This window comes from Hyposmocoma kahamanoa, unplaced genomic scaffold (assembly GCF_003589595.1).
Source record: "Hyposmocoma kahamanoa isolate Upper Pololo Valley unplaced genomic scaffold, ASM358959v1 93, whole genome shotgun sequence".
NCBI lineage: Eukaryota > Metazoa > Arthropoda > Insecta > Lepidoptera > Cosmopterigidae > Hyposmocoma > Hyposmocoma kahamanoa.
In genome coordinates this window covers 21,612,656-21,638,133 of record NW_020654810.1, presented here as the reverse complement: position 1 = coordinate 21,638,133, position 25,478 = coordinate 21,612,656, and the positions used below count along the sequence as shown (strand labels likewise).

General features: G+C 34.5%; 1 protein-coding gene across 1 annotated transcript in view; it reads left to right on the top strand.

Moving 5' to 3' along the window:
* The first annotated feature begins 10,320 nt into the window (after positions 1–10,320).
* Positions 10,321–25,478, top strand: part of LOC113237268 (sodium-independent sulfate anion transporter-like) — an 81,540-nt gene continuing 66,382 nt past the window's right edge. Inside the window, exon 1 of the mRNA XM_026473657.1 lies at positions 10,321–11,634. Within this exon, the coding sequence (XP_026329442.1) occupies positions 10,321–11,634 (1,314 nt within the window). The remainder of the gene's footprint in view (positions 11,635–25,478) is intronic.

Below are 25,478 nucleotides of genomic sequence, written 5' to 3'. Positions count from 1 at the left end.
ACGATATAAAAAAAACAAACTTTGATAAGAGTCTGAAAGTTGATTTGATATAATAATAATAATAACGCTCACAATCAACATAGCCCCGCACTAGGGAAACCCTGTGTCGCGGGTGCCATGGACACACACATAGACAACCACAAATTACACCCAAACTCACGAGAGAAATAAATGTAGGCCATACAAATATTTCTCCCGGCCCGGGAATCGAACCTGGGACCTCTGCGTGGCAGTCCGGCATGGTAACCGTTCGGCCACGGAGGCAGTTAATATAGTTATACATATATGTATACACAAACTGGTCACACTCTCGCGCTTTATATTATTATTAACCGACTTCAGAAAAAGGAGGAGGTTCTCAATTCGATTGTATTTTTTTTCGTATGTATGTTACGCGATAACTCCGGATAACTTTTGAAAATTTGTGTACCGATTTTGATAATTATTTTTTTTTTGGGAAGATATTGGATAGAATTTTGAAAAAAATATTCCACGAGTAAGGGCGGCAAACTGGGGAATGAATCCGATTTCTCGCACTTTACGGTAACCGATTTCAAGAAAACTTGGCAAACAGATGTAATTTCACGATATTTTAAGTCTTTTTAGTATTTTGTGCTGAGATTATTATATTTCCTTTAATGTTCTTTTTATTTTCTGTTTATACAGTCACAAATTATAACCTATCTAATTTGAATATTTTAACGTTATGCAAGTTTAAACGATTGAGAGTCATATATATCAGGATTAGCGCCCATTTTTCTGCAACAGTTGGCATCAGATTATTTTGCGAATATTTGTTCATACATTTCATTGTCTTTTTCTGTAGTGTCATTTACGTTAATAAATAAATGCATTCTTCTATATGAAATTAGTGTTATAGATAGACAGTAAAGTTACAAACCGTCGCCCATTGACTTACAAATAAATGGACGACGGGTCTAATACAAAAACCACGAAAAAAAATGTCCCAAGTCAACCTATTTAAACGTAGTGACATGTAAAGGAATATGAAAAAGCTAAAACGTTGAATTTAAATTGTAATGTCATCGCAGTACTGTCTAATTTTGCTTGCTTCGCTGTCAGCCGAACAAACGAAGACTAAAGCGTGAATGACGCTCTGTATACGATTTTAACGCCCTATAAGTTCGGACACTTTTTAGCGCAGACCCGACGTCCATATAATTGTAAGTCAATGATTTCCTTTAATATTCTTTTTATTTTCTGTTTATTTACAGTCACAAATTATAACCTATTTGAATATTTTAATATTATGCAAGTTTAAACGATTGAGAGTCATATATATCAGGATTAGCGCCCATTTTTCTGCAACAGTTGGCATCACATTATTTTGCGAATATTTGTTCATACATATAATTTTCTTTTTCTGTAGTGTCATTTACGTTAACAAATAAATGCATTCTTCTATACGAAATTAGTGTTATAGATAGACAGTAAAGTTACAAACTGTCGCCTTACTTTTTCAAACTCGTATCTTAAAGCACAAAGTTACTCAAACGCAAAAAGTAATAGAAATTTTGCAGACTGAATGCACATCACATTTCCTTTATATTCACACACTGGCTTTCGTCTATTCTTAAAGTAATATATCCAAATTAACAAATTTAAAATAAAATACAAGTTTTGTCATATCCTGAATAATCACTCTTTATAAGAGTTTGCGAAAGTAATACATTGAAATATATTCTTTTTAAAAGTCGTTTTTTCAAAAGTCGTTGAAAGACCAAGTACAAAGACACGACGCAAGCACATAGAAAAATTCGTGAGGTACGTTGGTTCGTTCCGTGGCTTAGTTGGTATAGCGTCTGGCACGGTATGCAAGAAGACGTCGGTTCGAATCCGACCGGATCGAAGGAATTTTTTCTGAGTGTTCGATCTTTGTATTAATAATTATAACAAACTAGTGGAGTAATTTCACAAAAAAATAATTGAATATCAATTCAATAAAAATTTAATGAATATATTCTTTTTATTCAAATTATTGATCACAATTTTAAAACCTTGCTCAATCAATCATTTTCACATTATAAACTTTAACTATTTTAATAACACTCTTAAACACTGGGGGTTTAATAGTCAATAATAAAATGCTAAGGGACTTGGATGATCAATCATCATTAGATGAGTCCAACTTTAGGGGAACATGAGTTGACTTAATGACCCTATTGTGTGTTTTTTTATTCAGGTTACGGCGAATACTGTTGATGAAATGTTCTAACCCAAAGTTTGTAATTTACATAATAATAATATCGTCAATACCTCGTCTCAAACAAGCGAATTTCGTATATTACGAGTACCAGAGTAACGAAATTCGCTTCGGGACACTAATTCAGACCAGAACCAATTAAGAAAAGTTCATTTCCCAAATTGGCCCCACCGGGAATCGAACCCGAGACCTCCTTCTAATTGTTATGTTATGATGACAGATAGCTATGTTCCTCACAGGTCACATGTTCCACACAGGTCCCCAACCTAGCACAGACTCCAGTTCTCAAGAACTTGTAATTATACATGTAATGTAACTACTTATAGACCTTTCTGAGATAAATAAAGCATTTGTATTTGTATTATGTTGTGAATATTCTAAGGATCCGCACAAAGCGTTTTGCTTCCACATTATATTTGTTCCCTAAACGTCATAACTTGGGCCTTTTCAAGGCGAGAGTGAATAGCGTTACCTATAATATAATCAATCTTTCACTAGAATCTAAGAAATTTATAAAAAGTTTTTATTTAACAGATTGATGGCAACAACTTTTTTTTTTGTAAACAAAAGACTTTATAATATTCACACAAGCGTTAACGAACCGTGACATTAAATTATATTATTTTAATTATTAATACAAAGATCGAACACTCAGAAAAAACACTCAGAAAAAATTCCTTCGATCCGGTCGGATTCGAACCGACGTCTTGCCAGACGCTATACCAGCTAAGCCACGGAACGAACCAATGGACCTCACTAATTTTTCTATGTGCTTGCTTCGTGTCTTTGTACTTGGTCTTTCAACGACTTTTTAGTCGTAGCGCCATCTATGAGAAATCTATGACAGATTTATCATTTTCAGATTTATCATCAAGAAATTTGTGAGTGTTTTTTTTGAGTGTTCGATCTTTGTATTAATGATTATAACAAACTAGTGGAGTAATTTCACAAAAAATAATTGGATATCAATTCAATAAAAATTTAATTTATATTATTTTGTTAAAAAAATTACTTTGCCTAATTCAGAATTATATTTAATCGAAATAAGAAATAAAAAAGGTATTAACGGAACGCTAACGTACGGCCACCATTGCGAAAAACATATTTGCCGGGAATAGTTATTCATAAACCAACATCATTCATGTAAATTAACATATCTATAGACCAAAGCACACAAGTCAAATTCGTTTCTTACTTCATTAAACATTTGTAAATTAAATTCTACTGGCGTCTTTTTCAAATTTCTCATTCTCTTCCAAAATTATAAACAACACAAATATATTTAATTATATATTAAAAAATTACTGATTGACTAAAGTGAATGATTTTTTGACTTATGTGCTATAAGCCCACTGACTCTATTTAAAATAAGTCACTTTTAACTTATGTGCTATAAGCCCACTCTATTTAAAATAAGTCACTGGAGTATTATTTCTATGTCACGTACGAAAATCTAACAAAAGCAAACTCAAGACTTAGTATTACTAAATAATAAGGTTTATTTTATACCATAATAAGTAAAATGTTGCTACGACATATAAACAATTAAATTCTCAACAAAATCTTAAGTCAGACCAGTAAGTACTGCGTTTAATTTCGAATGCTCAGCACAATTTTGTCACTTGATTTGTGTTCAATTATCGAGTGAACAGATAGGAATACTTTATATGGGTAGAAACGATTAGCAAAAGAATTCGTATCGCTTTTGTATGAGAAAAATATAACTTTTAATTAATTGGGCACGTATACGGGACATTTTCAGCGTCCTTAAAAGTTATTCTTATCTAAAATGATAATTAACCTACGTTATACATAATAAGTACCTAACTCACCAAGGCTATCACATTCCCTTAACTAGTTTTCCTCGGACAATGCACCCTAACTTTTCATCCAGTTGATTGTCAAACCACAAACGCCTTTCATATCATCACTACCTAAAGTCGTTACCATGGAGACTATGTTCCCCTAAACCGATTGAAAGGACAAGTTGGTACTTAATTATACCGGTAGCATATGCATGGACACGAGCTCCTTCGTCACAGTGTTATCTCCTAAATACGGGTTCGAACCTCGTAGTAGGCCTTAAGTCGATAGCGTCAAGACATATTACCTCGTTTAGAATGAAGTAAATGTTACTATATACGTACATAAACTAGCAACCGTTGAGCTTTTTGTGAAGGAGTTCGTCCAGGCAAGTACTGCCAGCAAGTATTGGTCACGCCACACTTTGCAATCTCACTGTCCTACAAACCTATTATTTTCTAGCTACCAGCCTTTTCAACATCATTCTACATCTGAGAAAGTCTTTAATAGCTGTCTTTTTACAAAGTTACGGAAAGCTTTGTGATGGAGTTCTACTCTCACTTGGTCAAGTTTTTTGCAGCACTTCATGTCTACTATAAACCAGGTTTTGAAGGCCGATAAGCCATTTGACACACAATTCAATAGCCTTACAAACGCTCATATCATTTCTGAAGTTGACTTCTTGACAATTAATCTTCTAGGATCTGATAAAAACAGAGTTTATTTTCAGTTGTAGAAAGATTGTTGAAGAAATTTTACGAATATCACTATATTGTATTTATCAGGCATATTGAAGAAAATTCGATGCGGAAAATAATTAAGAAATGTGTTGGCGAAACGTGCAGTGAAACTATTTCCTATATTACAATGGCTACCAAACTACAGGTGGTCTTTCCTTATCCAGGATATAGCAACTGGACGTACACTGTACTCGCTGGTCTGTCTCCTGAATATGGACTTCAGGCGTCCCTGATTTCTGGCTTTGTTTACGTTATATTTGGAAGCTGTTTGGACAGTTGGACCTACTGCAATTTTAGCGTCCATGACTGCTAAGTACGTGACAAATTACTCAGTTGACTTTGCTCTTTTGGCTTGTTCCTTATCTGGAGCTTGCTCCATCTCGGAGTTTTAGTGGAGTTCATATCATTTCCAGTAATCAGTGGATTTACAACTGCGGCTGCAATGCAAATAGCTTCGTCTCAGTTGAAACCGTTCTTCGGCTTGTCTGGACCTTCAGGGATATATATTGCCGTATCTTTATACAATTTTTTCAAAAACATGAAGACTGTGAAACTATGGGAGCTTTTATTAAGTCTTTCCACAGTAGTGATGTTGTTATTATTGCAAAAACTAGAACGAGGTTGTAAAATGACTGATCCATTTGTGAAAAAAATTAAATGGTGTATGGCTATCACCAGAAATGCTACCGTTGTATTTGTAGGGATGGTTATTGCATATATCCTGAAAACACCGTTTAATAGTGAACCTCTCGCCTTGGTGGCTGACATCAAGAAATGTTTTCCAGAAATGAAACCTCATTCTTTCAGTACTGTTGTTAATAACAAAACATTGTCATATATAGACATGCTAGATATTCTGGGACCCTAATAAATCGCGTTGCCTTTTATTGCTGTTCTAGAATCAGTTGCCATTGCGAAAGCATTTTCTGAAGGGGTTTCAGTAGACGCTACCCAAGAATTAATTGTCTTTGGACTGTGTAATATTATTGGTTCATTTGCGGGGAGCATGCCTATTACTTGTTCTTTTACTAGAACAGCACTTAATCATGCTTCTGGTATCCAAACTCAAGCTGGAGGTATCACGAAGTGCTTGTTGTTAATATTTTCTTTAAGTGTTGTAGAGTCAACGTTCTATTATATCCCTAAATCGTCTTTAGCCGGACTTATAATGACAGCTATGTCTTTATGATTGATTTTAATATATTTGTTGTATTATGGAAGAGTAGTAAAAAGGATTTGTTCTTATTAATAATTACAATGATCGTATGCGTGTTTGCTGGATTAGAATGTGGAATTGTTGTAGGCATACTTCTAGAAGCCATATTGTTACTTTTTTTAGCAAGTAGACCTTCTATGAAGACAAGTCTGATTACGGCTGGTAATGGATAACTGATAGTGATACCTGATGATGATGATTGATGAGGTACCTTATTGTGCAGCTGAATACGTACGTAGAGAGATCATGAAATCATTTTATCAAACCAACAAAGAAGTTATTATTGTTATCGATGGTACAAATCTGCAAGTCTTGGATTCTACTGTAGCCTTTAATCTTACATCTATCGTAAAAGAGTTATCAGAGAATCCAGAGAATGTTTTATTTTTACATTTTGCTAGCAACTTGAAAAGACATGTTTAGCTATAGAGCCAAAGTTTGAGGATAAGTTTGTTACTGCTTCAAATCCAACTGATTTGTTGCTAATTGTCCACAAGTATGTGTAATAAAATGACCGTTTGAGGAAACTTATGTCGTAACATTTTGATAAATATTATCTTACTGAATTTGATGAGTAGTTATATATAAAAATGTGAAACAGTACAATTTCAAGACTCGTGCGTTTTCACAAAATTATTATTATTATTTTCTCTAACATAACTTTTACTCTGGTAAGACTTCTTTTTATGATCCCTATATTTTGGAATGTTTATTCGAAAGGTTTATTCAAAGACTTCAATCTACATAGATATTGTTGGGTTTATTGGACAACGGTGATTGACAGGTCTAAAGGTGGTTTTCCACTGATGAGGCGAGACGAGAATTGAAATCTCGCCGGTTTATTTCCGCCAAAAATAGCTATGGTTGTAATGAATATTCAGTAGGTACTTAACGGAAAAATAATCAGATAAAGCCTTCTTTTTTAAACCTCAAATCGTACGTACCCCACAATCTCGCGAGTGACATCTCTCACGGAGAATCGTATTTCCGTTGCAGAGTTAAAATAACTCTATGTAGGCAGCAGTACGGTTCAATTTTAAATCAAAGTCAAAGTCAAAGATTATTTATTCCATAGGTAAAATAAATTTACACTTGAAAATGTCACATTTAAGTTACTGCTCGTTCACTACGCTGACCTCCCTGAGAAGAACGAGCAAGAAACTCTAGGGATTGCTCTTTTCAAATAAACTTAAATACTATGGAATACACTTTGAATCAAATTTGTGTGGATTCTGGAGCCGTGTCGTCTTTCCATACATCTTTATCTAACACGTAGTCTTCAATTTTGTAATATGATTTTTCGATCAAAATATTTTTAATGTAGTTTTTATACTTAGGAAATGATAAACTTAATATATGCTCCGGAATCTTATTGTAAAAACGTATACAGTTTCCCATAAAAGAGTTGTTTACCTTGGTTAAATGAAATCGTGGTACCATGAGTTTGGACTTAGGTCTAAGGTTAATATTATGAATATCTTCTTTCTTATTGGAATTAACATCAACATCAACAATTCTTCCCTCGCACATCCTCGTCAATCCAGACCATTTCCACCGAAGATGCGCTCAGGAAATTTTTATACAAATTTCAATCATCGTCTTGCTTCGCCGGTGAAAAATCACCTTAAGAACAGACATCTGTCTGCACTTTTTCACTGTCAACTACACTGTCATCTCGATTTCTTGCGGCGTTACCATTGTCATCCACTTTTACCAGCCAAACCATACTCGCAGTGACACGTGAAGCCGAAGTCGAACCATTTTTGTTTTTATTATTGCTGTGGTAAGCACTAAGCACCAGAAAAATATATTTATAGTTTCTAGACATAATAATGATCAAGTCAAGTTAGTTCTTAACAGAGAAAAGTATACAAGACCAAGTATTTGCGTAAAATTGCGATTTTTTTAGAAGAAGGAACTTAAATTTTATTGACCTTTGAAGTATATGTAGAAGATTAATAGATTATAATACTGATTTTTAACCAACTTCAAAAAAGGAGAAGGTTCTCAATTCGCCTGTATGTTTTTTTTTTCGATATATGTTACGCGATAACTCCGATATTTGTGAACCGATTTTCATGATTCTTTTTTTGTTGGAAAGGGGGTACTTCCATAGTGGTCTCATTTCATTTTGAAGAAAATCATCCACCTCGAAGGGGGCTGTTCACGCATGAAGATTCATTTTCATAAATAGCGCCTAACATTAATTTAGGAGCAATTACTTTAATGGTTGATTTTGCTATTTTTCCAATTCAAGGCGTTTTTCTCTCAATATACTTTGAGTAGTGAGAACCTATTTTTATTATCTCCAGTGTCAAGTCCTGTGTAGTGGCGAACTAAGGGCTATTTCAATAAAACTTAGCAAATAGACGTAATTCCACGTACTTTTGAGGTCGGTTTTTTTAGTACTCTGTACTAAGATTATTTAATGTGAGATAGTAAATAAGTGTTACTCGTAGTAGATAAGGACTATATTGAAGTTGATTTGATAGCGGAAATGTCGTGTTTCGTCTTGATGTTGTTATTACGTAATGAATAAGGTGACTGCATAACAGAGTTGACCTTTACGTCATTACATGACTTATATTTTGATAATGTATTTGATAGCCCCCATTTGATGCTGCCTATGTTATCAGACCAAAAATTTTCATTCTATTTTGTTGTTACATTAATGCGTGATGATCTGATTTCTTAATAAATTTATTTGAACTAAATTGCTTTTAATTATTAATACAAATATCGAAGACTTGGAAAAAAAATCCTTTGATCCGGCCGAATTCGAACCGAAGTCTTCTAGCAAACCGTGCTAGACGCTATGCCAATTAAGCCACGGAACGAACCAGCGGACCTCACGAATTTCTCTATGTGCTTGTTGTCGGATCTTTGTTTTAGGTTTTTCAACGACTTTTTACCCGTAGCGCAATCTATGAGAAATCTATGAAAGTATTTCGTCACCCCCAGTTAGGTAAGTTTACAGCTACCAGCCCTGGCTAGAAAAGTCCCTATTAACTGTAATTAAATTTGTATTGAATTGGTATTAATTTTTTTTTGTGAAATTACTCCACGAGTTTGTTTTAATTATTAATACAAAGATCGACGAACGCTTAGAAAAAATTCCTTCGAACCGGCCGGATTCGAATGCGCGACGTCTTACTTGTTTTTACTTGACGATGCAACTTTGACATTTTAATTATTAGTAAAAAATTGAAATATTTCATAAAATAGATTTAGTACACATAGCGCAACTTAAAAAATACCACCTTGCTCTATTTCGAAGCAAAATATATCGACAGGTATGAAAATCAACTCGAACAAAAACAAAAATAAATTTAAGGAATAATTTGATGGAAAGCTTAAAAACTTGAAAGCTTATCCAGAACCTGAAACGTCTGTGAAAGATTGCCTAATTACATTTGCCCTCACCGTGTTGAAGATTATATACATAACAATGTCTGTTATGAGTATAATCAGCAATGGCATACACTACAACTACTATATATGCTTGCCATGGTGGTGAAAGGATTTACCAATCGGCGTAAGGTGCTCGTCTATTGTTTGATTCGTCAGGCGTACAGGATGGAGAGGTACGTCGTGCGTGGAAGCCCCTTTCGTGCACTTTACTCACCTATAACGCTTATTCTTCATTGACTTTCAATTATATGGACGTCGGGTCCGCGCTAAAAAGTGTCCGAACTTATAGGGCGTTAAAATCGTATACAGAGCGTCATTCACGCTTTATCTTCGTTTGTTCGACTGACAGCGAAGCAAGCAAAATTAGACAGTACTGCGATGACATTACAATTTAAATTCAACGTTTTAGCTTTTTCATATTCCTTTACATATCGCTACGTTTAAATAGGTTGACTTGGGACATTTTTTTCGTGGTTTTTGTATTAGACCCGTCGTCCATTTATTTGTAAGTCAATGTTATTCTTAGACTTTTCGGGAAAAAACAAATGCCGGTAATGTACACCATTCCGTTGCATACAAAGAAATATCAAGTGATCACAATCTTTTAATGCGGTCATTTCAGTGATAAAGATAAGCCAATCGGATAAATATTTATGAAATTTTAACAAGTAGTTCGTACGAAAGTGAACCTTTAACTTGCGTCAAGATATGTGTATGGTTACGTCAATTTATTATGTAAAATATATTTATCTATATGTATAGGACATATATGGGCAAGTAAATCACTTCAAGATACGATAACAATCAATGTAAGATTCAGGTATCGGATTCGAAACAGTATTCAGTGATTTATTATACAAAACACACGCATCAACATGACAATTTCTCTAAGAAAACGATTAAGGAAATCGTGCAGTGCGAAAACCATGAAGAAAAAATTGCCAATAGTTGAATGGTTACCGCAATACAACGTTACGACTCTTATACAAGATATTATTGCTGGAATCACTGTCGGTTTGACGGCTATACCTCAAGGGATTGCATATGCTGTCGTAGCAGGACTATCACCCGAATATGGACTGTATGCAGGTTTGCTGGGAGGTTTCGTATATTTATTCTTCGGTAGCTGTAAAGATATTACAATTGGACCAACAGCAATAGTATCTACAATGACCGCAAAATATGTTACTGAATATTCATCTGATTTTGCAGTATTAGCAGCCTTTTTATCTGGCTTAGTAGAATTAGCTATGGGAGTTTTACATCTTGGTTTTATTCTGGAATTCATATCACAACCTGTTATTACTGGATTTACGAATGCTGCCGCTCTTCAAATTGCATCGTCTCAACTTAAAGCGCTACTGGGATTAAATGGATCAGCCGGGCACGTTTTCTACGAATCTATTATTAATTTTTTCCAAAATATAACAACTGTACAACTTTGGGACTCTGTTCTTGGAATCACTACGATTATCACCCTATTTCTTCTTAAAAGTTTGGGAAAAGGATGTACTCGAACCGACGGTTTCACAAAATGTTTGAAATGGTTTATTTCATTAGGTCGAAACGCTATTGTTGTTATTTTGGGCATCATTATTGCTTATTCCTTAAAAGCATCTAAAGGTACTGAACCTTTTACTTTGATAGGAGACATAGGCAGTGGATTACCATCAATTCGACTGCCACCATTTAGTACTACAGTTGGAAATGAAACCTATACCTTTACAGATATGATACAAGTATTGGGACCACAATCGATAGTTTTACCTTTAGTATCAATATTAGAATCTGTAGCTATAGCTAAAGCTTTTGCAGGAAATAGGCCAGTTGATGCAACGCAGGAAATGATGGCCATAGGGCTTTGCAATATTGTTGGATCATTCATAAGAAGCATGCCTGTAACTGGTTCGTTTACTAGAACAGCAATAAATCATGCTTCAGGTGTGCAAACTCCAGCTGGAGGTATATTCACGGGCTTATTAATTTTGTTAGCATTAAGTCTTTTGACTTCAACATTTTATTATATTCCAAAAGCAACTTTGGCAGGTTTGATTATTACAGCCATGTTTTCAATGATGGAATATACTATATTTATTAGACTTTGGAAGAATAGTAAAAGAGAACTTGTTGTTTTGACAACAACTATCACAGTTAGCCTCATAGTAGGTTTGGAGTATGGTATTATTACAGGAATATTATTCGAAGCCATTATGTTGTTGTACGGAAATTCTAGACCGAAAGTAAATGTAAATATAGTGACAAATCAAAAAACAAATGCAGTAATTATATCACTTCTGGATTCTTTATCTTATTGTGCAGCGGAACACGTACGTCGTACGATACTGAAGGCATCTAGAAACGGTTCATCTTGTTTGATAATTATAGATGGAACCAATTTGACAAATGTAGATACTACAGTTGCATCTAATTTAATGTCAATAGTGAACGATTTAGAAAAAAACTCTATGAATGTATTGTTTGTAAATTTTAATAATAATTTGAAGAATATTTGCATTAGTGTCAGTTCAAAGAATGAAGATAAGTTTGTATACGCTCCTAGTGTCTTAGAGTTATTGACCAAAAATTCCACTGAAATTGAAATACTTGGAAAAATAAATGAAGAATATGCTTTATAGTTGAAACTGAAAGAATTTATAATTAGGGAAACAAAGTACTCGAAGTGTGAAGTGGGTGTTTGTTTATAACCATAATTATGTTCTATTGAACAAAATCGTGCGTCAAAACTCCCATTGCCGTTTATACAATTTGTATGGTCTATCTTTTTTGAAGACGGAGTACAATGACATTTGCAGGGCTGCCAGTTTTCATAAAATTTTAAAAAGTCATATAATTGTTGTCGATAGTTTTATCGACAGATTATGAAAAAAGGTAAAAGTTTGCCGAAAATGTAACGACATTCTAATGACTACTAATTGTGTTATTGCTTTCTTTATTCTTATTTTGACAGTTGGGCATTTAGTATCGAAATCAATTTTTATTCATATGTATTTTTTTACACGCCTGTCCATAACAGTTGCAGTAAATTTAATAAGGACAGGCGGATTGGATTCTTGAAAATATGTCTTGCCTTTCTATTTCTAATACACATAGTTCTAAATTATGTATATTAGTTAATGGTTGTGTGTGTGTGTATGAATTCACAAAAAATACAATTCCAATGAACCTGTGCCCAGCAGTTGCCGATGCCGGGCCGATGATGGCTTAAATGAAACAAGTTCGGCTATTTATTGCATAAGCGTAACAAACATTAAATCCATAGTCGATAGAATATTTATCGACTGCAATCACTAGCTGTGTACAAGCGGGTAAAATTTCTGCGCATTGAACAGTCATTTTAATCAATTTTCAAAAAATACAGACTATAGCTTTAAGGTCATTGCCCTATTGAATATACGAGTAGTGCCATCTAGTATTGAGATACGGAACTGCAAAGGCAAATAGTTTATATTAGCTGTTTACAGAATAAGATATAGTATGGTCAGTTTTGTATTCAATAAAAACTTTGTTGTCTTAGTGTGTAATGTAAGATTAAGTTTACAATGGCTTTGCTACTAAAGCTGATATCATTTTCAGTTTGTTTGTTTCACTTTAAAGAATAAAAGAACAGGATTTTATAAAGTTAACGGTCTCTGTATGGATATTTGAGTATAATTTACGGGGTGTCATGTATTAGATTGTAAACTGTAAAAGCGTTATTCTTATCTCAAATAGAATAAAAAAATGTAATGAAGAGTTAGTTATATTTTTTTCTATCGCAACCCGCTTCTGTTTGCTTCATAACCGCTTTAAAATTATGATCGAGAAATACAAAGAAAAGTTCCTTCGATCTAGCTTGACTTGAGCGAGCTTCCGTGGGCCCCAGTATATTTCTTTGTATTTATCGATTTTTGTATCAATAAGATATTGTGAAAATACTCCCTAACACAAAAAATATAGGAATATCATGGTATACCATACAGTTAATGTAAACAAACCGTAATGAGGTATTTTAAGAGGCTTTAGCTGGTTAGTTATTGTAAAATTATAGTGAACTTTTTGGAAATGATTCTAAATACATGATAATATTTTCAGGTAAGGAAAAAATATTTAAATCGAATACGAATTTACGAACATATACGAATTTTGTACCATAGCCACGATTTTGCAGTGCATCGGGAATGTTCGCCATAGCTAAAGTAGATGGCTTTGGAGTTATTGTCCGAAAAAGAGCGACATCTCTGGTGCATAGAATTCGTGGCAGAGACAACAGCCTCCTGAGTATAATTGCAAACAGGGTCCAGGGTTCTTTCCATGAGCACTAGTCTCGGTAGCATATTAATTTTAGATCAATTTGTTATTTCTAGTACTAAGTCTATTTTTAAGTGCTTTGTTACTAACCTATATGGATGAACAATCCGAAATAAAGATATTTGAATTTGAAATCTAATCGGCATAGATTAATTAATATTTAAATAATGTAATTTTATAACACGTATCACAACTTTCCTACGATAAACAACCTAAAAATCCAGGAGTTCCAAACTTTTAAAAAGATAGCTAATACAGCGTACAAAACTCACGACCATTATTGCATTTGACCGGTCAACCCGACGCGACGCCATTATAAATACGTTTGCTTTACCTTCAAATGACAGCTGAAGTTTGTTTACTTTTGATTAATAACCTCATATAACCTCAATCTTTATACTATAATAAATACATCATGATATTCAATAAAATAAAAACCATTTCAACAATTTGAACTCAACTCCGAAACACCCATGCATTACTTTATATGTATTAATCAACATAGCAACTAATAAGTCTAAAAAAATTAATATGCTATTGAAAACTGTACTAAGCTTTTGTTACTAGGTTAACTTTGTACTAAGTTATATCACAGCCTATGTAACAAACAGTAATTCACAATAACCATCGCTTTCATCTTTCAAAAGACTTTATTAATGAACAAACATGTCAAACCCTAAGATTTTCGTTGTAAACGTTTCCTGAAATCCCTAACAAAGGCGAAATCACAGATGCCGTCAAGTGTAATACACGAACACGTTCAATAATCGATCAGCCACCTTGTCCTTTGAAGGGACCGATTTGATGTTGGATCAAATTAACGTGCTAAGACAATTCATAGTGACTATAATAATAGTCAGAAATGTTTTGGTAGAAACAGTGGATCAGAATTCAGACGGCAATACTTGCTGTACTCCGCTTTTGTATGCCCTACGTAGTAAGTAGGTAAGTAGTAAGTGTATATACATAAAAAAAGCTTTATTTTTCAGCAGAAAACGACTGTGTCAAAGAAAAGGTAAAAGTCTCAGCAATTGGCTGCTTTCAGGCTTCATCTGGTAAAGTATTCACCGCTGGAGGCACCGCTGTATATAGAGACAATTACCTTTCTATAAATGTAATTAAGAGGGCACTTTATTCACTAAATACAAGCTTCTACAAATTAAACTTAATTTTAAACTTCTATATACTGAGCTAAGTGTTGTAAGGACATTGACTTACAAATAAATGGACGACGGGTCTAATACAAAAACCACGAAAAAAATGTTCCAAGTCAACCTATTTAAACGTAGTGACATGTAAAGGAATATGAAAAAGCTAAAACGTTGAATTTTGTAATGTCATCGCAGTACTGTCTAATTTTGCTTGCGTCGCTGTCAGTCGAACAAACGAAGACTAAAGCGTGAATGACGCTCTGTATACGATTTTAACGCCCTATAAGTGCGGACACTTTTTAGCGCGGACCCGACGTCCATATAATTGTAAGTCAATGTGTAAGGAGCATTTTACTGTGTACAAATAAAATTGGCAGATAATTAAATTTAAAACCATTTACATTAATATTTTGTTTTTATGGTACCAAATGACGGTCACGTCTGACCATAACTGTTGCAGTGGCACTCAGAGCTTTAAATCACAAAGATTTGACGGGTACTGCCACAGTGCGACTCACCCTGAGACTTACATAAGTTGGCAAATACCATGTGCCTATAATTTCACCAGCATCCTTACCTTTCAAAACCTTATATATCACTGGCATCCACTATATCCTATCTTGCCAGTTTGTATATCAATTCCAAGGACCTATTCGTGCTTATCGCAAATTTGTGATCCCTCATATTTCTATTGCTCGACTGAACCCGTCAAAGGAGGGTGTCATTCTTTGCCTGAAATTTATTAACGTGATTCAGCACTTCTGAATTTGGCAGATTTATGTTATCCGTTTACTTGCTGCATAGTCTATGGTGTGGGATGACGTCATCATTAACAGGAAAACAATGGAATATAAATATTTTTTGTTGCGTACAGAAACATCTCTTTTATGTGAAAATTAACTGAATTATAGTTAAAATCGTTAAATTTTTAACTTTCTTTAGTATAGTATATATTAAAGCCTAATATTAGCGTTACTGCATTCCGGTTTGGAAAAGTAACGGTGCTGGTGAAATTACAGGCACATGAGACTTGTTAGCTATGTTTCAGGGTGACGGGCGCAGTGGCAGTGCCCCTCAGATCTTTGTGTTTTAAAGCTCTGAGTGGCACTGCAACTGTTGTGGATAAGCGTCTCTCTTAACACCAGGCGCGCACCTTGCACGTCCCGTTACTTGTTTATACAACAAATAAAATATTATACCCAGTGACAGGACCAACAAGTCATGCGCCTGTTGGTAAGCGACACGCCTATCCATACCTGGTGCAGTAACTTTAAGTCGCAAAGATATGAAGTACATTGCCACTGCGCCCGTAACCCTGTGACATAAGTTGAAAAGCTCCATGTGCCCGTAATTTCAAAACTCAACCATTTATTCGCCAGATCCCTCTAAAATAATGATATCATAACACAGATAATTTTATTATGAAAACATAGGAAAAGATAATATCGTTTCTTAACATTATCAGATGTCAAGTATGTCTCAAGTAGTACCTCGATATCTGTACACATGACGTCAGTAGACAACACGCATGATAAGACGTCTTCGTTAAATGCCAAAGACCTTTTTTTAAATGCCAAAGTACTTACCAGCATTCTTCATCATTCAACTGCAACTTTGATAAACAATGTCCGTATAAACAGCTTTTTTTAACGAAAATAATGTAGAATATAATATCTTCACTCACAATAATATCTTGCCCAATACTAGTTTATAGGAAATGAAACTATTTTTCCGGATTTAAATCGCGTATATTTGTTTTTCCAAACAATCCCACGTTTCGGGACATTTACAGGTCCCATGGCACGGTGGACTGACATTTAGATGACCGTTGGTTTGTTTGAAAAAACAAATATACGCGATTTAAATCCGGAAAATAGTTTAATTTCTTATGTGCAACAATCGCGAAAATCTAAGAACTCGATACAGTAAACCAAAACACTGCAAGTCCTAGTGTAGTGTTTTGTAATTTATTATAACCATTACAACCAGAAGCTTAAGAATTTCGTAGCAGTAGAGTTCCTTGTGAAAGAGTTCGTCCGTAATAGACAAATATTTAGACAAATATTCAGAATTAGGTAAAGTGGCAAATACTGCCACCTTACCTAATTCTGCTACCAAGCATATAATGTGGGCATTACTGCGTTCCGGTTTTGAAGGATAGACGTGCTGGTGAAATTAAAGGCACTAGCCTCTAAGCCGGCAGGAAGCCACCGGTGGGTTCACGCCATTTTGAAAGAAAAAGTCCTCAGACGCGCGAAGCCACCGGTGGGTTCGCTCGCCCAGACGATTATAAACCGGTTCTCAATAAAGACAGAGTCTACGTTTGTTTGAACAACTTTTGATAATAGACAAGTATAGTAACTGTTTCGTTCATTGCATAGCCAAAAAACATTCGTTCATTTAAAAAATACGGAGAAAAAGCTGTTCGAATCTGTGGTAAAACTTCGTTCGCGAGAAGTAACATTGTGGTAACAGTGCGTTGTGATGATTTTTGACATTTTTCTTTTCGTTTTTACTACAATAATTGTTGATATTAGCTTCACTGCATTACACATTCTTATAGATAAATTATTTAGAAAGCCAATACCTTTTACAGAACTAGGCTAAGTGGTGTAGTTATTATTTGAGGAGCATTTATCTGAAGAGCGACCTAAATCAATTACGGCGCGAGGTGCGCGGGGTGTGAAATATGAACCGTCATTAATTGACAGTTGAAATTCCGTTGGCTGAAGGGCTAGGCAACTTACGTCTCAGGGTGGCGGGCACGGGCGCACAGATCTGAGTAGCTACTGTTATGGATTGGCGTGTCGCTTACCACCAGGCGCACGACTTGTCCGTTCCATCGCTTGATATAATAACAAAAAAAATGTCGCTTTTATCAAGAGATCTTTTTATCGAAAGAATAAGACTTCTATTTTTAGAAACTCTTTATTAAAAATTGTCCAAATATCTTTGACATCTTATAAGACTAGTTTTTGGAATTTATCTCTCAAACAAAGATAATCGACTTAAACAACAACAAAACAAGTATTCTGGGATCAAGTAAAGATTATTTCAGTAACTTACAAAGAAAAAACAAAACTGGTACCTTCTATGTAATGCAACTTGCGGTTTTTGAACACATCATAGACGGTTTATGATAATATGTGTAATAAACCAGTGTATAAACTGTACATAATTCGGAATTACAACACTTGTGTGTGTTAATGCATTACATTACGTAACAGTCACATAATCTATTATACTTAGTTTCATTTTTATTGTCATATTACAAAGAAAAAAATTTTGATGCCAATATCTCGAAAGTTACCAAGATGCAAATGCATTACTTATGACAAGGAGGGTAGAATAGATTTCCGATCACGACCAGCGCAAGAAGTTCTAGAAATTGTCATGCCATCTCCTAGGAGTAGCTCATAAAATATAACCCGGAGACCGTTATTCAATGAGAAAGATTTTTTGTAAGTCACAACGTTATCAATAACTCTGAATGGAAGACCTTTTCGTATTTCTATTCCATTGAATCTACTGAAAGTAAACGAGACAGCAATATGATCTACCGGAAAACGTCAAAAAATATTCACTTATTCCGCCTATATTTTAGCTTTATCCCATACTACGGAGCCCTGCCAATGACACGTCAAATCATGTGGAAAGAATGGTTGAATGCACCACGTTGTCCTCACTAACCACTTTAACATAACCTCCCACGATTCCCGTAAAGCGTGTGAACTTTATTCGTCTATGAAAAACTGTATAAGTTGTGAAAGGTCTATTCACAGTGGTTGGGGTAGATCGAGTGACGCCTGCACGTTTTTTTGTTGAAATTTTGAAGGCTCTGAATAGAGAATAGTTTCCAGTTGATTACCTCTGCCGTTATGTACTTATTTTGTGCGTGTATGAAGGTAGCTTTGTTCAAAATTTGTCGATTGACATTTTGTACAACTATCCGTAATCATAGGTTGTCATCGAGTATATAACCAGAAATAGAGACCTGGTAACTCATCAGTGATACATCACTTATAAATATCAATTCTCGTTTGCACTGAAATATAGAAGCGCCAACAAGTGACCTGTGTGTACGTCTTCGTATATTCCAAAAATATTCTGTAGTTATTGTAATAAAGATAATATCTCTTACAATGGCGTGCTGTTCCATTCGGTGGTGTGGGGAAAAACATCAAAACATCTAATTACAAAACAAACGGAATCAAATTTCATCGGTAATTAAATATGTAATTTTGCAATTTTTCGTCCATTATAGCAAAACTCAAGTTAACTGGTGGATTTGAATTGAAACAATTGACGACACCCGTCAATTGTTTCGAAATTCGTGCTGGCCAATCGGAGCGCAGGTGTCACAGTAATAATATGGCAGAATAGTTTTCAAACAAATTAAATGGCATTTCGTCTCTATTTCTGGTTATATACTCGATGTAGGTTGTTTATAGATTCGTATCGATAATATTCAAATAATACATTTTTTAGAGAAACACTAAAAAAGTTCTTATCAACAACGTTCACATGAACCACTGGCCACGTACACCAGAATATTCTATGGAAATTAAAACACGATTAAAGTTATTCTTTTTTCAAATCATAATTCAACGTTTTTTTTAATCGACTTCAAAAAAGGTTATCAGTTCGACTATATTTTGTGTGTGTGTGTGTGTGTGTTACGTGATTACTCCGTTATTTGCGAACCGATTTTGATGATTCTTTTTTTTTGTTGGAAAGTTTTTTTTTTTGGTATAGTCCCGCTCTCGTTAAAATCATTCGTGAGAAATCTAAGGTACACAGAAAATGGAACAATCCTCGTGATTACGACGAATTCTCGAGACGAGTTCTCCTGAGGGCAAGACAAAAACGGGTGCAAGATATATGTTTCAAAAAACTTACTATGCACTGTCAAAAAATTATTAGATATTCATCAATATATTTTTGGACGTACATAAAATCAAAAAGAGGTGATTCGAGCTATCCTGCACAGTTTACTCTTGGCAGTAACATATACACCAGTGTCATCAGTATCTGTACAGCCTTTTACTCATTTTTTGAGAGCGTTTTCGAAGTCCCATCATCAGTATCGGCAACTTCGACGTTAACACCCACGACATCGACCGATTCAATTGACAGTATAGCTCGTATTGATATTAATCCAAGTCTGGTACATAAATTGTTGGTAGCGCTGGATCGTGATAAGGGACCTGGTTGCGATAACATCCCTTCAGTATTCTTAATAAAATGTGCTGATAGTCTAGCCGCTCTTATCACTTTGCTCTTTAAGAAATCCTTAGAATTATAATATATAATAATTAGGGTCCAGGTCCTCCATTGAAAATTATAGGCTAATCTCTATTTTGAATGTCATAAGCAAGGTTTTCGAAAAAAATATTTATACTTATATTTATCCCGTTATTGCCCACGGAATTGCGTTGGCACAATATGGTTTCTTGAAATCCAGATCTACAATAACAAATCTTCCTATTTTTTCAAATAATGTAATTAATGAAATTAATTACATTATTCCAAAAAGCCTTTGATCGTGTTGACCACGACATCCTTATTAACAAGTTATTGGCTCTGGGTTATTCATGGTGACTTGCTTTGTGGGTTCGTTCCTATTTGTCCAACCGCTCCCAACCCGTTATTGTGGGTGGTTACAAGTCTGACTACATTCACGTTCCTCCTGGTGTGCCCCAAGGTTTGCACTTGGGTCCTCTCTTCTGTAATGCCTATATATATATATGATATATATTCCTGCTTTAGAAACTCTCGCCACCTCTTATACGCAGATGATAAAAAAGTATTTCTCTCCGTGAGATCATACACCGACTGTAAATTAATACAAGATGACTTAAACAATTTATTTGTTATTGTAGTTGTAATTACTTCACTGCAAATATGAACCAATGCCAATGTATCAGTTACACGCGGAAGAGGGTACCCCATATGTTTCCATATAATTTTAATGGCATATTAATAGACAGAGTTGAGCAAGTGCGCGATCTTGGAGTAAGCATGGACTATAAAATGACTTTTGTTCCACACATAGACTGCATAGTGGGTAGGGCCCTTCGTAGTTTGGGATTTGTTATGCGCACATGTAAACCGTTCAACGACATTCAGTCCATAAGCACTATATATGTCGCATACGTCCGCAGTGTACTCGAATACGCTAGCCCCATCTGGTTTCCGATGTACAACATTCACAAGAGCCATATAGAACGCATCCAGAAAAAAATATGTAAAATTCTTAAAGTTTAAGTTTAAATATAGTGTTAAATATAGTGTCCTATACCGATAGTTACCAAGGGTCTTGTCCGATTTAGTTTTACTGTATGATATTTTATTTATTTATTTTATTTAATTTAAACACTTTATTGTACCACAAAGTAACTTACAAATTTTCAGAAACAATTCAAATAATTGTGTACAAAGGCGAGGTTATCCCGTAAAGAGATTTCTTCCAACTAACCTTTAGCCTTTACATTATTCGAAACCGGCTTGATTGTCCTGAACTCGTCCTTGGCATTGCATTTTCAGTCCCACGCCATCGCACAAGACATACACGCTTATTTAATGTTCCCCATCATTCAACTAATTATGGACAAAACGCAGTGCTCACAAGATTATGCCGTACATATATAACAATATCTTTCATGATATAGATTTGTTCACTGAGTCAAGACGAACCTACAAGGACTTGGTGTGCAAGAAAATTGCTTGGAATGAATCGCAGAGCCAGTAATGATGGTTGCCATTATTTGATTAATATTATATTTTATTTTTGTTTTTCTTTTTGCTTAAAGTTACTTCATTTTTTCCTTTCGTGGGACGAGTCGTGTTTATTGTTAATAGATTTTATGACTCGCTAAGTGATAAGTTTCTGTTTCTTTTTATTAGATACTTAACATCGTATAATACGCACTTATCTGTGCGGATTGGCAATGCGAGACAGTCTGTTTATTACGTATAAATTCTATGTAATCCAGAAAATCTGTAATTGGCCTTACCACTGAGTAGCATTAAGTACATTTTACTTGTATTAGGCTGTTGATTGTCTTAAATAAATAAATAAAAAAATAAAATAAATTTAATGGCATGGTGGTGCTGGATACACTTGTCCTGAGATGAAAGGAAATGCTCTGATATATTATGTCCGGTTGCTGACGAATCAGGTACATAACCCGGATGCGCTGATGCACTTAGGCCTGGTAGGCGTGCCATTACGCTGCCTGGGCGCGCGTGCTCGCAGGCCGCATCGCCTCTTCGCCAGCAGTGGCTCTGACAACGTACCTATTTCGCTCGCAATTACACTCCTTAACGACTCACCCAGTATCAGAATTTAGATATATTCTTTGACAAACAGTATGTTATCCGGCGCGGGATACTTCTGTTCGTGAACTACCTTTCGAGCATTGGTGTCCTGTAGAGTGGGTAGCATACTGTGCGCAGTGTTTTTCAATTTAATTATGCAATATCATTTTTCTTAATTTTGTTTTTGTGTTTTTTAATTTAATCAGATTGACTTGTAAGCGTTTTGGTAATGTAAATACTGTAAGCTTTCAAGTGTGTTTTTTTAAATAAATAAACGTAAATAAATAAATAAATCAAGTTCTTAGGTTTTCGCGGTTGTTACACATAGGAATGAAACTATTTTTCCGGATTTAAATCGCGTATATTTGTTTCCAACAAGTCTGAAGTCTGCGAGCATGTCATGGATAAACCTACACATTCAATGAAGTTTGACAAACCCCAGGTCCTTGCAAAAGAAGTCCGTTATCTGCCCAGGATGCTGCGAGAGGCCATTGAAATTAAAAAACATCCTAATTTCAACAGGGAAGATGGTTTCTCCGTACCACCAGTTTGGGATCCAGTATTTCCTCTAATGAAAAATCCCAAACAGACATAAGACTGCAGTACTAATTAATATGTTTTAATTTATTCTAATTTCTATTAATAATTAATAATAAATTAAACTTAATAAAAAATTCATTCAATAAAATAATTTGTAAAACTTAATGTAGCGTAAATTGGAATGTTTTTTTGTAAAATTAAAAATAAGGTATTTAATTAATAACTATTGTAACTATAGTGAAAAAAATAGGGTGGTTTGCATTAATATTAGACATAACTGGTTAAAGACTGTACCACCTCAGTCAACCGTGACCATGGAACCTGTAAAGGGCCCGAAACGTCGGTTTGTTTGAAAAAACAAATATACGCGATTTAAATCCGGAAAAATAGTTTCATTCCTATAAATAAATAAATGTAAATTGTCGGAGAAAATTGTTAGGCGTACCTTTCTGTTGCCAAGTTCGGCGGAGGCCTTGCGGCGATTGCCAAATCCTTTCACCACGATGGCAGCCATTATAGTGTGTGCCATCGATATGATAAGAAAAAAATATATCATGTTTAGTAATTGATCGTAGGAATGTTTCTTAGTGTTAGATCGATATAACAAACTAGTGGAGTGATTTCTCATAACATAATTGAATATCACGGTGGTTGAACATTATGATATCCAATAAATATAAATTATGATTAATAGTGATTTATAATTACAAATTTGTCTATCCAACGTAACTATTTCAAATTAGTGGAAACTGTTTTGGCCAGCGTTTGTTTTGTTAAAAATGAAATGTATTATATGACGCTGTATGTTTCCCAAATAAATAAAATAAAATGAAATATTTTACTACTATAATATATTATTATTACTGAACGTAAAATTTGATTTTCTACACTTCAATAAAATCGCCGTTACAATATTGTAAGAAATTATTAAAAGCTATCTACTTAACTCGTAATGAGACTCAGTTTATGTGAGCTAGTTCTGGCTAAAATTGTCCTTATTCAAAAATGTGAATATATTTATTTGTAAATATATTTGGCAAGTAGAAAATTGTTTAAGTGTCTGTAATGAACTGTATAACCTATACATAAATTTTAATGATCTTTCACGGGTTGTGAGTAACTCGTTTTTCATCGTATCTGAGAAAATACATTTCCAGAGTTATTACACTATTGTATTAACAGTGCAATATTGGAAATTAAATTATTTTTTCGGATTTAAATCGCGTATATTTGTTTTTTCCAAACCAACAGCTGACCAACTTGACTCAATCGTGAACGTGGAACCTGTAAAGGGCCCGAAACGTTGGTTTGTTTGAAAAAAAAACAATAGTTTCATTTCCTAGGTGCAACAATCGCGACAACCTAAGAAATCGACACCATGATATTTATATATTTTTTTGTGACAACTCTTCTACAAATATGGAACAAAACAAAGAAAATTTCTTTCGATCTGACTGGACCCGAAACAACGATAACAACTGGCAACCGACACTGAGCCATATCGAAGGAATTTTGTTTGTTCGGTCTTTGCGTCAGTAATAAAATAAAATAATGATTATTTTATGTGTAGATGAATCAATTTCTTACGTAAACTAATGGGAATGGTGTTACGCCACTCAATTCGGATTAGGGCTCATTGAAAACCAGTGTCACAGCTTAATTTAGAGCTATGGATTAAACTGAATGAGGTCCTTTTGCGTACGCTATGGTCACATAAATGACAGTACGAATTGTAACTGTTGTTGTATTTTGTTCATTTCTTTTTGCCTGTTTTATTTTATATTATGCCGTTTTTTCTAATGTTTGTATTTTTTGTCTTTATTCTATATTTTGTTTGTATATTTGTGGTGTGCCGTTGCAGTAAATGCTTTTTAATTTATTTTTTTTCATTTTCTTACATGGATCCTTCGCCAATAATTTACGAAGCAATTTTTCAATAGGAATGTTATTTACTCCCATTTCCCTGAAAAATTTATTATTATTGAATATAAGGCAAGCTGATTTGTCTTTGTCATTTTTAATTTTTCCATAGATTTTACTGGTGTCCCAGTGAACAGTTACTTGAAATTTTGTAAAATAGGTAAATGATTATAAACAAAAATGCGCCCAATTAATCTACAAAACTCACCGATTTAATAAAGGTCATATAGGAAACAAACCCCAAATGTATATTAACACTCTACCTAATAACTTTCACACTACGAATTTAATCTGCACCTAAGGTAACTATTATAACTAACGTATCAAGACGGGCTTTCCAGTGTACTAAGTTTAAATGAAATTTCAAATTCAAGAACTCTATATAAACTAGTAACGTGAACTCTAAGCCCTTGCCAACTAAGTTGACGTTAATTTGCCTCGAGAGTGTTAAGAGGCGCGGAGTATTGGACTTCTAGTTAAATCTCGTTAGGAATTTAAGTCTTATTTGTTACTCCATAGAGTCGTCAATCATGTTTCAATGTTGCGAATACTGCAACTGGGAGGTACAGAAGGTTCAGTTGCACAGGGCTCCAGATTTTTGGGGGCCCCATGTAACACACAAAATGTCACCTTAATCATTTATAAATAATTCAGGTTTTTTTTGGGACCATTTTAGGAGACTATGGTTTGGACCATAGTCCGCCACGTTGGCCTTAGTGCTGTTTGGGGACTTTACACATTTTTCAAGGGGTGTGAACCTTCTTCGACGTGCATGTTATATCACGATGTTCTCTTTCAACAAGAAGCTCATGGTAAATTTCAAATTAGATTCCGCACCCAAACCC